This window comes from Grosmannia clavigera, assembly GCF_000143105.1.
Source record: "Grosmannia clavigera kw1407 unplaced genomic scaffold GCSC_140, whole genome shotgun sequence".
Lineage (NCBI taxonomy): Eukaryota > Fungi > Ascomycota > Sordariomycetes > Ophiostomatales > Ophiostomataceae > Leptographium > Leptographium clavigerum.
In genome coordinates, this window is record NW_014040801.1 from 3,326,943 (window position 1) to 3,340,249 (window position 13,307).

A 13,307-nucleotide genomic window follows, 5' to 3' on the forward strand; every position below is an offset into this window, starting at 1 on the left:
GGGGCGGCGTTACAATCTGTAAGAGGGTGGTGTGCAATGCGTGGTCACGAAGGCTTAACCGGTTTGTACTGTTGTATTAAGACTTCAACTTAACGAACTATAGGAGACTGGTAGGCGAAGGCCTGCCAGCTAATATATACGTGGCTGGAAGATGCGGTATAGCGCAAACCCAGTGGGGCGTGGCACAGCTAAGTGGCTGTGCTAGTCCCGTGCAACGTGTCAAGATAGTTCGTTAAGTCCGTCGCTTGGTAAGCGACTGGTTGCCGAACCGGTGCGTAGGGACGCGTGTGTGGAATACCCTTACAGTATCGCTATGCAGCTGCGGTAAAGTATACTAGCGGCTTATATAACGTTTGCCGGCTAGAATCAAAAACGTAGGAAGATGCTAACTACCAGCCGAAATAGCTTTAATCGCTGTTGCAGACTCTTTGTTTTCTGCCATACCTAAATACTATGCTCTCTTTCGCTTAGTAACAACCAGCTAATCTTTGCCCATCCTAATCTAAAACCCATTTTCGTCCATGTTCCATATGTTGTATAGAATAATACCTTTGTCTGCTATAACCTTTTGCAGCTTTTCAAAGTACCCCTTTATAACAGGAATGCTCTCTTTAGTTTAGCAGTTTATATTCAAGGTCTTTTGGCGCATAAATTGGTATTTGTAGCGCTGTATAAAGCGAGCAGTCCAGTGCTCTCCAACAGGTTCGTAGTTATCACTAAGGCGCTCATAAAGAATCGTATTAGCAGCCTCTATAATAAGCTCGCGCCGCACCGCAAGATTTACTGCCTCTAGTCTGTCGATATATCTGCATACAGCCGCCTCTTCTGGCTGTAATAAACGCGTGTGTGTAGCAGGGCGCCCTTTTGCTCCCAAACCGCCACCAAGGCGCCTAGTAAGCCGAAGGCGCGGGACGTCGAATTCCCGCGCAACCGTAGCAACTAGCGTATTCGGGTTTGCTTTTTTAAATTGAATAGCCTCTGCTAGTCGCTCCTCTATATCGTCTTCGTCCATATTTTTTTTTGCGAATTCGTGGTGATTTTTTGAAATTACTTCGCAAGAAAAAGTGTTCATTAGGGTAGTCTGTTCATTAGGGTGGCTAGCACCACCTATAGTGGTGCGCGTTGAAAAACGCGCGCCCTGGGTGGGGCGGGGCACGAGTACAGTAAATATCAGACCAAGAGCCAACATTACAAAAAGGCACGGCTATATCCTAGGATCTCAAACCGACCTGTTACTCTAAACTTCGGCTAATTCGACAGGTTGCCAAAAGCGACTCCCCGCCGGCCATATAGGCCCCATTTGTTTCAGCAGTGATACATGGCACCATCTTCGGCGTACCTTTATGCTCTCTGCAGCTGCTGCCTGCGGTCTTCTGCTCACTATGTACTGTGAGTCAGCCCGAAAATAACGTCCTCGGTCTTTCATGGCACGGTCACGAAGGCAGTAGATACGACAAATGGGTTATGCACATATATACAAGACCAATCAGATAGATACAATGGGAAGGAGGATAATCAGAGCGCGTCAAAACTAGAGGCGCACAAAGAGCGAGAGACAAAAGAAATGACGGAACCGAGCGACAGCGACAGGGAATCATCCAGGTGCACATCCAGATTCCATACAGACATACAAGTTCGGACCACTCCATAATACAGCTTTACCGACTTTCAAATTCCAGAGTCATCCTGGATAACATCACCGGCAGTGGTATAGGTATTCCAGGCAGCGCAGGTGGACTCCAGCGTGGTAGTGTCGATGGTGGCTAGGATCTCAGACTCCCGCTCGAGGATCTGGACGGCTAGACCCTCGGTGGTGTGCCAGGCAATGTGGCAGTGCATGAGCCAAGCCTGTGCTGTCAGCAAACGAAGACGAAAAGGAGGGGAGACGACAGAAGACGGCAAGATCAGACTTACACCTGGGTTGTCGGTATAGAAGGCGATGACGGCGTAGCCATCGCCGGGCAGTTGGACGACATCACGACGAGGACGGTTGACGAGAGAGAGGTTGGCCGTGCTGGCGTTGTAGGTGCCGGTGCCCTGGCCGAGGATCCAGAAGTCGTGGCCGTGCATGTGCAGCGGATGGGGCGCGTTGTTCTTGGTCTGGATGACCCAGTAGACCCAGGTGTCGGCATTGGGAAACTCGTAGACGTTCTGGGAAGCGCCCCAGGTGTCGTTCTTGTCAGCAACCTGCTGCAGGGTCGGGTAGTCCCACTCGTTGACAAAGGTAGACGAGCCCATCTCCCAGAGGAAGGCGTTGTTGCTTAGGGTGACCTCGACGTCAAAGCTGTCGGTCACGTCAGCGTCAGAGGCGGCGATGGCGAGGTAGGGCACCAGCAGAGAGGCATCCTCGTCGTAGCAGCTGTCGACAGCGGCGGCATCCCAGGCGGACGTGGTCGGGTCGGCCGTGGAGGAGCTAGAGTAGCGGACGATGCCGCGGATGTTGTCGGCGTTGGCGTTGTCGCTGCAGCTGGTCTGAGGGATGGCACGCAGCCAATAGTCGTCCGTGGTGGCGTTGGCCGTGATGATCACGTCGTAGCGCTGACCCATGGTGATGCTGACGACGTCAGTGGCATAGGGCTGGATGGGCACGAAGTCGGTGGCGATGACCTCGAGCGTGTGGTTGTCGACGGTGAACTTGAAGACGGTGTCGGCGGCGCCGTTGACGAGACGCAGCCGATACCGCTTGCCCTCGCTGAACTGGGTCTCGAAGCGGGAGCCGACAACGGTATCGTCCGTGGTGGTGTAGACGTTGGTGCCGTTGATGAGGCCGTTGTCCAGCGTCTGCGGCCCCGACGCCTCGGCCTTGAGCAAGACCTGGTCGGCCGTCTCGTGCGTCCAGTCGTTGAGGAAGAGCGAGCCGAGATCCTCGTCATAGTCGGCCGTGGCAGGGCCGTTGATCACGATCCCGCCAAATACTCCGTCCCATGCCTGCACGTAAAAATGCGAGTGGTACCAGGACGAGCCGTACTGCGTCGCCCGCCACGTGTACGTGTGGCTGGATCCCGGCGCCACCGGGCACTGCGTCACCGACGGCACGCCGTCCATCTGGCTCGTGTAGTTCTGCCGGATGCCGTGGAAGTGGATACCAGTGCCATTGTTCTCCATCGAGTTGGTCACGTGGACAACTGCATGTGTCAGCGCGAACCACCAGCACTTGCGTGTTATAGACAAAACAGGTATACGTACCAACAGTGTCGCCCCAGTCCGCGATGATCGTTGGGCCCGGAACTGTGCCGTTGACCGAGAGGACGATACGCTCCACGCCGTCGGGTGAGGCGGTCGTGTTGACAATGTCAAACCAGTACTCGCGGGTCACACCCGTGTCGGGCACCTCTTCGTAGTAGTTGGTCGCGATGTTATAGTCGCCCCAGCAGGAACGGCTGCTGGCCGTGTTCTCGCAGCTCGCACTGCTTGCCCGGCTTACCAGGGGCGAGGCCACGACAGTCGACGCCCAGGCCGCTGTGAGGGAGAGGTAGGAGAAACGCATGGTGTAGCAGGTGTAGAGCGAGTAGGGACAGTATATGAAATTCGAGCACAAACGGGCGAGCAGGACAAACGAGCTCGAATGAAAGACAAAGGATTGGATGATGAGATGAAGATGGGATGGAATATGTAGTGAGGCTCTAGGCAGCACGCAGGCTGGTCTTATACCTCTGCTCGTCGGTCGCGCAGCCGTCATGTTCGAGCAGGTAGCAAGACCGGCTGTTCGTCGGACATCGTCGGCCATCATCGGACATGGCTATCGGGACGGAAAGGAGGAAGCTATAGTCTTCATAGCCCCATTCACAACCACAGCAGCATTTCCATGGTTTCATGGTTCCTCATTTCTGACGGTGCTCGGCGCAGCTGCAGGAACCTGCACACACATGCATTCCGCCATCGTGAGCACGGCTCGCAATCTTCAACAAGAACGTGGCCGGACGGGTCCATAGCCCGCACAAGGCACAGCGATCAGGCCAGCTGAATAGTCCCGTCGAGCGCCATGGACAGAAACGGAAAGTCCCAGTGTGAGTATTGAACGCGTCATGGCGCGGCTGATATTGGCTGCATGTACGGGCTGCATGCAGGATTGTATCCGCCAGGTGATTCCTCAGCTCCATGGCATTGAGAGGGGCAGCCGCGCGGTTTCTACCGTCTACATGGCATTGAGAGGGGCAGCCGCGCGGTTTCTACCGTCTACTTCGGCTCCCGTCTGCGCAGCGGACAATATTGGAGAATACTTGCCTCGGCCTAACCAAGTATCTTGCAGCGTAAAGAAGCATAGAGATGACACAGACAAGACTTACACGATCGTTCCGCACGGACTGCATAGCGCGAATAGCGTCGTGGGGCTAATGGCATACGTCTGGCAAGCGCCTCTGTTTCAAACTGATAAGGGCCGTCCACGTTGACACTCTCCACATGTCTGGAAATATTTGAACAATCAATGCAACTCACCCCGGACCCCGGTCATGTCTCTTTTAAGACTTTGCAACTTGGGGGTTACGACCGTTGAGGCTTGGTGCCTTGTCCCAGTGGGGCTGTCCGGTCATTAGACGTCACTCAACCGACTTCAGCCCCAGCCTGTGCCAATGGCGTGCCGTTGATACAGCATTCGCAAGCCGCCGCAGAACACCGGCATGTCCACGCGGCGCGAGCCACCCTATTAACGGCTATCTCCTGCATGTGTCGCCCTCTTTTGGTACCTATGGAGACACCGTGCAGGGGTACCTTGTCGAAACTTCAGCGACGCAGCTGCATGCCGGCAAAAACGAGACGACAAGGCATGGTAGCACATGGCCGCCTCACCAAAAAGCAATAAAAGGGGGGGAATAAGGCAGACGATTTCAGCTTCGGCTGGTGACAGAACCTTCGGCCGATGCGGATGCATCGGGAAGGTGGACACCCGCCTAGTTGACTTGTCACTCGTGCAGGAAGGCATACGCAAGTGTCGCCGTCATCACCAGCCTTGGCGTCCTGTCTCGGCCAGACGTTGAGTCCGTGTCTTTCTCGTGTTGCTGATGTATCTGCATTTATACTCTTCAAGGCTCCCTAAAAGCGGATTCGGGAAAACACTAACACTAGCAATTCCCCAACTATTTGCTGCTGCTGTCTTTGTCTCCCTCTCGCTCCATCTTACCATCGCCCTTTGCCTTTCCGTTCCTCCTGTCTACTTTCAATACTTGCAGCCTCTCCACTCTGAATCTTGCATCATGCTCAAGTCACTTCTTTTCGGCCTCTTCGGCCTTGCCGCTGCAGCCGCTGCGGCCCCCCAGAGACGTGCGACTGGCTCAACCATCTACGTCTATGGCACAGGCATCAAAGGCCTGCCCATGCAGGCAACCAGCAATGGTGAGCTTTCCTCCATCAGTCCCAGACAGACCCTTTCATCTAACCGAGCAGGAACTGTCTTTGTTACCGATGATACTTCGCCCGGACTCTACAATGTCTCCCGTAAGCTGAACTGACACCCCTGATTTTATTTCCTCGTCTGCCAATAATTTTCATATCCATGCACAAGCACATGCACAATACTGATTCTTCCGCCTTCTCCTGTCCGACCAGTCAATGTTGCTGATAGCTCGACGCCGTGGACTTCCACCCTCGCCAACAAGTCCGCGACCTTGTCGGGCTATTCGTTTTACATCATTCCTGCTGAAAACTCCTTCGCCGCCATCGGCTTCGTTCGGCCCGATGCAACTGCTCCTACCGGTGCCGTGACGACCGGTTTCGCGCTCCTTGGCACTAACATCCAATACGCCGATGGCGACACTTACATCTCTCAGTTCTGGGCGCGGCCGTCCAACTCGACTGCGTGGGAGATTCTCTGGAACTCCAGCGGTGACAGCCATAGTGACAGCATCCCTGTGACCCTCAAGCTCACAGCACCCACTGTTGTGGAGCGTGACTAGGCGAAGTTGGGCTGAGTTCAAAGCCGAGGGGGAAGCCAAGGGGGCAGTTCAATTTGTCGTATATCTATACATCGTATAGAGAGCTGCGGGAGATGAGAGGGGCAGAGGGGCAGAAGAGCCTGGGGGGAAGGTGGGAGGAGAATGAGCTGTCTTGTTTCTTTGAGATGTAGAACACTTGCTTAAACATGAGAATTGATGTTTGTAATAAACGAATATCGAGACCAATCGCATTTTTTTCCGCTCTCTCCAAGGTGTCTCATGATCTGCTCGGACAACCATCAGAGTACTTCGTAAAGAACGGCCGAATATTCTCGATTGCTTGCATTTCAGCTCGGCACTGTCTCTGGATTGGGATTAGTTTAGAGTGGAACAAAGAAAACAAAGAGGAAAAAAAGAAGCAGAAAGCATAAAACGATGTCGAGCGCCTTGGAGAAGTTCGACAGATCATCTTTGCCGCGCGGCCCGGTGACATTACCAAAATGTGGCTTATGCGCAGAACCAAGCGGCACTGCTACGTATGCCGGCAAAATAGAATAAATGTGCCTATCTCATTGACGTCGGCCGTGCCTTCGGATGTCTCCGAGCCAGGAACCGGACGCCAGGGCATGGAAGCATCCGTGCATACGAGACTACTACGCTGCCACCAATCCGTTTGTTACATCGTTCGGCCTAAATCAGCAGGATTTGGACGCTCCGATTAAGTGGCAGAAGGATGCATACGTACGTCCTGATGTTTCGGGAGATGGCTTAAGCATACAAAAGTGGACTATCATCGAGCAAAGATCTCGGCCTTGCCATTTTCGAGCTCACTACCGATCCTTGTAATATTACTACTCCGTAGACGTACGAGTGCACGGGTGGCAATCGATGGTGCAACATAACACATGGGGAAATAAGAAATGCGTCGTAAGCCATGCCTATATCAAGCTTAATAAGAGCGGAATGTGGTGGTATATTCGAGAAAACTGCTGCACGTGAGACGTGATTCGCAGCCCGTAGTTTCAAGTCATCAGAAGGCTTTGTGAGCTGGGATAACCAGCAGTCTGTGTGCTGACTGGTCCAGGTCATATTCCAATTTCCCATTTCCACCCTGCCCTTGCTCTATCGTACAAATTTGCACGTGGCTGCTGCGGCCATGGGTCAGAAGGCGAGAGGAGTTGCTGCTCATGCCTGATATCGACGCTGCCAGTATCGTTGCAATTGGTCGGTTCGGTTCGGTCGGTCCTTCGGCGATCGGTCGGCCCGTTGAACAACGAAAAGTAACTTATTGACTATCGATTCGGTCAGTAATGGGTTGCGCAGCATATTTTTATCTGCTTTGCTCCGAGGAAAAACATACGGCGGCAGGAGAAACTCAGCCCAGGAGCTGGCGAGAAATGCGGTACCGACCTAATGCCCACAGTCAGTATGGAGCCAATATCGTATTTGGTGGGAAAAGTCAAGGCTTTGCACTCACTGCAAATGCCGCGATGCTGCGAGCGAATGCGGCGTTCTCGGGAGACGCAACACTGTCGTAGACGCTCTGGAAGAAGCCCTTGGGCCGCAGCGTGCGGCCGGCCCTCTCCACCTGAATGATCTGCTTCGGCTGGTACATGTTGAGCGGTTGCAGTTGTGGATGCGGTGCTTGAACGGCGGGAACGGGGCGGGAGGTCGTCGTGGTGGTTGAATCGTGCTTGCGATTCTGTTTTTTAGCTTCTTTGCATTGACAATGAAGTTTTTGCCGCATTCTCCAGATGACGTAAGCAACATAATGCGGGACGCATGTTAATGTATACATGACAGTACTAGCAAGTAGCTGCAAATCAGAAGTCCGTACTAGCAGCTACAAGCTAGGCTACAATCGGCCGTTTCAGACATTAATGGTTGGTCACTGAGCCTCAATGCCGTCAGACATCGCCAAAGCCTTAAGCAGCTTCGCGATTGCTTCAATTTGCTCAGAATCAAATTTTGTATAAACCCAAATTGCCGACCAACTCTTCAGGTACATCTTCTTAGAATGGCAAACTTCTCTTCGCCGTCCACTCCCGGCCCCGGCGGCTTCATTCCTGACCTAGGACTCCTCTCGCCGTCACCAAGCCAAGCTTCGTCTGTCCGCAGTCACACTCCAGGCCTACCGCACCCCCGTCGGAATCCCTTGCGTCCTGGGTCTTCCAAAGAGGACCTGGTCCGGCGCTATGTTGAGAGCCGACTGCTGTATATCAGCCGGCGCTTCGTCAAGAAGTACGGCATCGCAGAACCCGACGATGAGGTGGTTGGCTACAAGTCCATGACAGAGCTTGGCCGCGATGTGGACGACCTCTTGAATGTTATTTGGCTGTCGGGAACACGTCGGTTTATCTCTGTCCTCTTTTCTGATTAACCGAGCTGACGCCTCTCGCAGCGAGCCTCCAGGCACCCTACCTGCTGAATATCGCAGGCGAGCTGGTCTCCTGGGTAGGCGGCTTCCAGCCTGCGCCCAGGGTCACATTTTCAGTTCTGCAGAAGCTTGATCACTGTTTCGCTAGCCTGCTAAGTGGTGCAGATGTCGAGACGGGCGAACCTCTCCCCGGCTTTGAAAGAGGATTGCACGTCGGCATGACTCGTACCGACATGGTGCGATGTAGGAGCACGGCCGAACTGACACGTGTCGTGGTGGCCGATGTAATAAGTCGAGCATCACCGGACCCGGCAGACGAAGCAGAGAGCCGACGTCCAGCAATGAACACGAGGGTAGATCCCGTCAACAACGACGACGATTATGAGCAACGGCAGACGGGGGACGAAGAAGGAGCACCAGACTTCCAGAACGACGAAGATGAAGATCTTCATATGGACGTTGCCAAGGTTTACGAAATGACGCTGGTCAAACTGGGCGAGGTGCTTGGTGATGGGGGAGGACGAATTGGTGAGATATTGGCCAAGGACGACGTCGACATTGACGATGCCGACGATGCCGACGATGACATTTGACCCAGAAATTTGCCGAGGAGCAACTGATTATCAACTGCAACAGCCTATTCTGGCGTTTTGTTTTTCAGGTATGATACTACTTCAATAATGAGGTTAACGTCAAAAGGTAGCAACAACAACGAAAGGGAACGGAGAGTAAGCATCAAGCCAGGCGTTTTCTCAGCGACTCTGGAAGGCGGAACACTGGAAGCTGTACCACGTTCTCGCTGGAGAATAATTACTGTGCTGCTACGGACTGGGTGACGTGCATGGACTCGTCTTAGCTGTCAATCTTCAGCTTCCTTTCCGTCAAGTCTTTCGGGATGTATACTCATTTTGAAGGCATTTGTGGAAATGTGATCGGAATTGATCTACGATGTAACGGTGCAAACAAATATTCACATCAGGCCAACAATTGCCCCCCAACCGGGCTCAAGACTCGAAAGGACAGACCAAGACGAGGCGACATAGTTTCCCACAGTGGAGACGAAATGGCGTTCGCCATGGATGCAGCGGCAAATATGCCCTTTACCAGGGGAGGAGGCAACGTGAATGAACCGAATGGATGTGCTTGGGACATCTGGCTCTGCTGCCAAGCTGGCTTGACATGCGCTATCCGTACTGCTCTGCCAAATCCTTGTCGCCAGCAATCATTAGCAATTGATCATCCCAGTACGCTGCTTCTTTTTCTTCTGTAGAGCACGCCGGGCCTGAATATCTGCTATGCCTACAAAGGAGTTACTATGTTGCTTATTGCACCGATCTTCAATCCATAACTAACCAAGTCGATAAAGTCGTAGCACCTCTTCTGAAGCACCGTGTCTACGACACTGTTCTGGTCAAGGATATTGTATCTACGGATCGCGAAATAGGCTAGATTCGATAGTCTGTCGGATCAGAATCTACCATATCCGGCAATTCTCTGCATAGGATTCAGCAATCATACAACACACCGTCGAAGAAGGGCGCAACCGGTTAGTCTGCCGACGCTACGCTCTGTCAATATGGGTCCTCTCTTCCGTACTGGGACGGTCATGGCAATTGTCACAGCTGGCAGCCGGAGGCTTGATTCCTCTTTTGTGACCATTGGTGGCCAATTTGCAAGTATCGAGGCGTGGTGATAAGATCGGGACTTTACGATTTGACGATGCTGCGTTTCCAGCCGCAGATGGACCTTGTCAAAGGATCCCCCATGTCAGAACAGTATCGGAATGGTCCCAGCCATGTGGATGTCTACCTCCCGTTCTGCTCCGTACGGAGTACCTCTCGATACTACTTCATGGTAAAGTGGGTGCACGTTGTATCTTACGTATGCAAACTACGACAGGCTGCAGGCCTTATCTGACTGCTTCTACGGGAAGGGAAATGCACGCCAGATACACTGCAACGTGGGGCGGGCTCTGGGGCCAGGCCAAGTCGCTTTTCTTCTGAAGAATCAATCTCACCCGGGGCAGCGTGCGAGTGCCACAACGCGCAAACATCGCCACTGATATCGCGCCAGAGCAGCGTAGTGCCCGGGCTCGGTCTTGTCTGGGCGTGGTGTGCTCATGTATGCGCAGGCACTCCGAACACAGGGATGGCATGATCTCACTCAGCCAGCTGATCAGGCACCAGGCGGCAATTGGGCGATTTCAGGCCCAAAAGCTCAGGCCCAAGTTCGTCGGCCCAGCCCGACATACGAGCTCGTGCTTGGGCTGCATTCTTCTGGGCTGTTTCTAGAAAGAGCGAATTCGGATGTCTGGTGACTTGGCGAAACATGAAACGGTCTCATCGAAACAGTCGCGTATCCCCATTGGCTTTTGGCCGGGGTCGCAGAAGAATGTGTAAACGAAACAGACAATAGACGGGGCAGTAGGGAGTAAAGGCGCGAGACGCCAGCGCTTTAGTGGCCTATTAAAGCGCGCGGCTTGTGGTCCAGGGCTACGGAGTAGTTCGCGCGCGCGATTGCGGCCACGTATCTTTAAGTGGATCTGGCAAAAGAAGCAAAGGAAATCTGAACGACAAAAGGGAAAAAGTATTTGGGGGAAGGGAGAAGGGAGGAAGGCGATGCTATGCTATGTAGTCTAATTCTCGAGCTTGAATGCTGCTTACTGTGCGAGACGGGGCGGCTGGGCGATGGCGGCGCGAAGAAGGAACGACCCAGGGAGAAATTCTTTTCGATGCCAGCGCGATCTCGTCCTCCCTTGGAAACAAAGGAAACAAAAGACAAGCCAGACGGGAAGGCTGCAGAGCGTGTGCTGTCTTCTGCGCGTCTGTTTGCCACTCCCGCATGGCCGTTGTAAACGGCACACACAGCTTTTGCCATTGGCCACGGGCCTCCATCCACCCATATTGTCCCTTGCAGTGAGTGCCCTGGAAGTATAGTGTCTACTTTGCGGCTGGATCAAGTTTCCGGTTCGGGACAAAGAATCCTTCTGGGACGGATTGCGTGCCACGTCGTCGAGTTGTCCACGCAGTCTGTAAGATACATGTGCCGACTCTTCTTTGTTTCAGGTACTTGCGTCGCACTCATACGGCCGGCCGACTCTCTCCGCTATATATTAAGTACGGAGTTGGCATCTGCGCCAGTTCGTTGGCGCCAACGCCGGAAGAACGAATACTATCGAAAATACCATCCCGCAGAAGTCGTCTTCGATAACGGCAGCATCGATTCCGTATGGACTGCGGATCACGAAGGCGGGCGTCTCGCTGCAGAGGCTGGCCAGCGGCTGCAAAGATGAGGGATCGGCATTCTACGTTGCATTTTCTCGCTGAAGTTCTTTGCGCAAAGCCACCGATGAACGTGCGCGACGATCTATCTATGTACCTCCTCGATCTGTCGTCCGTTGCGCGCCTGGTGGCCAGCTCTGCGGGGCTTTCCTGCAGGTCCTCGTACGCATACGAATGCTAAGATACATTGTACCGGCGAGCACATGCATCTCACATAGGCCTCCTTATCTTGGGGCGGCGCCAGTTCCCATTCCAGTGTCCACAATTGTTTCACAATCGGCTTTTGTGGGTTCCTGTGGAGGAGATAAAAGGGGGCTTCACGGGAACCCCCAGCAAGAACAAAGGAAACCCCTGGGGGTTTGCGCGCCTTCGTCTGAATTTGCCTCGGAATTCTCTGCTGCAGGACTCCTCCCCTGGAAAAAAATCTATCGATCGTGGCCCTGAACGGAATTATTCGCAATGCAAGCAATATAAGCACCATACGAGCGCGTATCTTACTACTATGTACGAGGTATGTATCTTACCTCCTGTCAGCTGTCAGGATCCTGGATTCCTATAGTCCATAACCCCCCCCACTCCGCCACAAGACCCTTGCTGCGCAATGACATCTGGGCTTCGCCTCGGCAAGGGTTTTTATTAATCTGTGCTTATTATAGCCAAGCCGAGCCTGTCTCTCATCACAGCCTCTACAGACACGTCTGGTCGCTCGTACAAGAACGTAGAAGCAAGAGGAATGAACGGGCTGGGCAGCCCTGAAAGGGGTTTCAACGCATTGGGACTAGACACTTGTTCTGCTCAAAACAAACGCCCTTCTTTGCGCTGCTCTTGTTTCATGCTCGTGCGAGGGGCATCTCTGACCAAACCTTTTTAGGGACGTCGGCCAATCAGAGTGCAGAACCTGTTCCTCTGGCATCTGCCCCCCCTGTTTGCGGATCCAGTTAATTGGTAGCTTTCCTCATTTCTCCTTTTTTCTCTTCCTACCCTACTCAGAGGGAGGCCTACTTGCCTCTTTCGCATTGGTGTGGGCGTCGTGTCTTTCCGGGGTTGTCTGCTCGGTCGCTATCCACTGCATCCACCTGGAAGGCGCTCGGTGGAGTGTACTTCGTGTCCACGTCTGCTCGGTGCAGGTCAGCCAGGTACCCTGCCCATCGGACAATTCGTACTCGTAGTGGTGGTGGTGGCTCCAATAATCGTTTGCCTTGTACGGAGTATAGGCCGAACTATCGGTCTATATATGGACCTGCAGTCTTCCTTTCTCACACCGTGGGCCTGGATTCCTTTCTCGCTCTCTTACCCTTCCTGCTTACCATTCTGTTTGTTCTTTGCGACTACCCGCAGTCCTTTCTTTCTTTCCCGTGCTTCTTCAGGATACAAGAAGATCACATTCCTTTTCAACGGTCCACCCTTGTAGCAGCTTGTCTGTTCGCCTCCTTGTATCCTATCACGATCCTTTTTATCCCACTCTTCAAGAGCTCCCTCATTGCCTGTCCGGTACAACGCATCATTGACTGTCCTTTGACCCTCCTGTCGTCGCAAAGCCTTTATATCTTTCCAGCAACTCTCAGATCTTAAGCGGTAGCTAGTTTCTACCCGAGCACTCCAAATTCTTTCCTCAACTCAGACTCCAGGATACATCCTTTGAAAGGACTCCTGCCTCATCCTTCTCATAAAGCACAGCCGGGCTTGCATATCTGAAGCAAAAAAAAACACCCGCACAAAACATCACGAAAAGAACAAGAACAGAAACGTCCACCTTACCCCCCCAAAAGTCTATCCAAC

The 13,307-nt window shown here is 53.2% G+C and overlaps 3 protein-coding genes across 3 annotated transcripts; 2 read left to right on the plus strand and 1 right to left on the minus strand.

Annotated features, from left to right (window-relative positions):
- Positions 1-1,799: 1,799 nt before the first annotated feature.
- On the minus strand, positions 1,800-3,487 carry CMQ_1372 (extracellular dihydrogeodin oxidase; the record flags this gene model as incomplete). Its single annotated transcript, XM_014318451.1, has 3 exons — positions 1,800-1,853; positions 1,915-3,125; positions 3,187-3,487. The coding sequence occupies 3 exons, from the start codon at positions 3,485-3,487 to the stop codon at positions 1,800-1,802; spliced, it is 1,566 nt and encodes a 521-aa protein (XP_014173926.1).
- A 1,705-nt stretch (positions 3,488-5,192) lies between these two features.
- On the plus strand, positions 5,193-5,891 carry CMQ_1472 (uncharacterized protein; the record flags this gene model as incomplete). Its single annotated transcript, XM_014318551.1, has 3 exons — positions 5,193-5,331; positions 5,383-5,433; positions 5,545-5,891. The coding sequence occupies 3 exons, from the start codon at positions 5,193-5,195 to the stop codon at positions 5,889-5,891; spliced, it is 537 nt and encodes a 178-aa protein (XP_014174026.1).
- A 1,996-nt stretch (positions 5,892-7,887) lies between these two features.
- On the plus strand, positions 7,888-8,840 carry CMQ_483 (uncharacterized protein; the record flags this gene model as incomplete). The annotated part of the gene is made up of 2 exons (XM_014317562.1): positions 7,888-8,218; positions 8,272-8,840. The coding sequence occupies 2 exons, from the start codon at positions 7,888-7,890 to the stop codon at positions 8,838-8,840; spliced, it is 900 nt and encodes a 299-aa protein (XP_014173037.1).
- Positions 8,841-13,307: the final 4,467 nt, after the last annotated feature.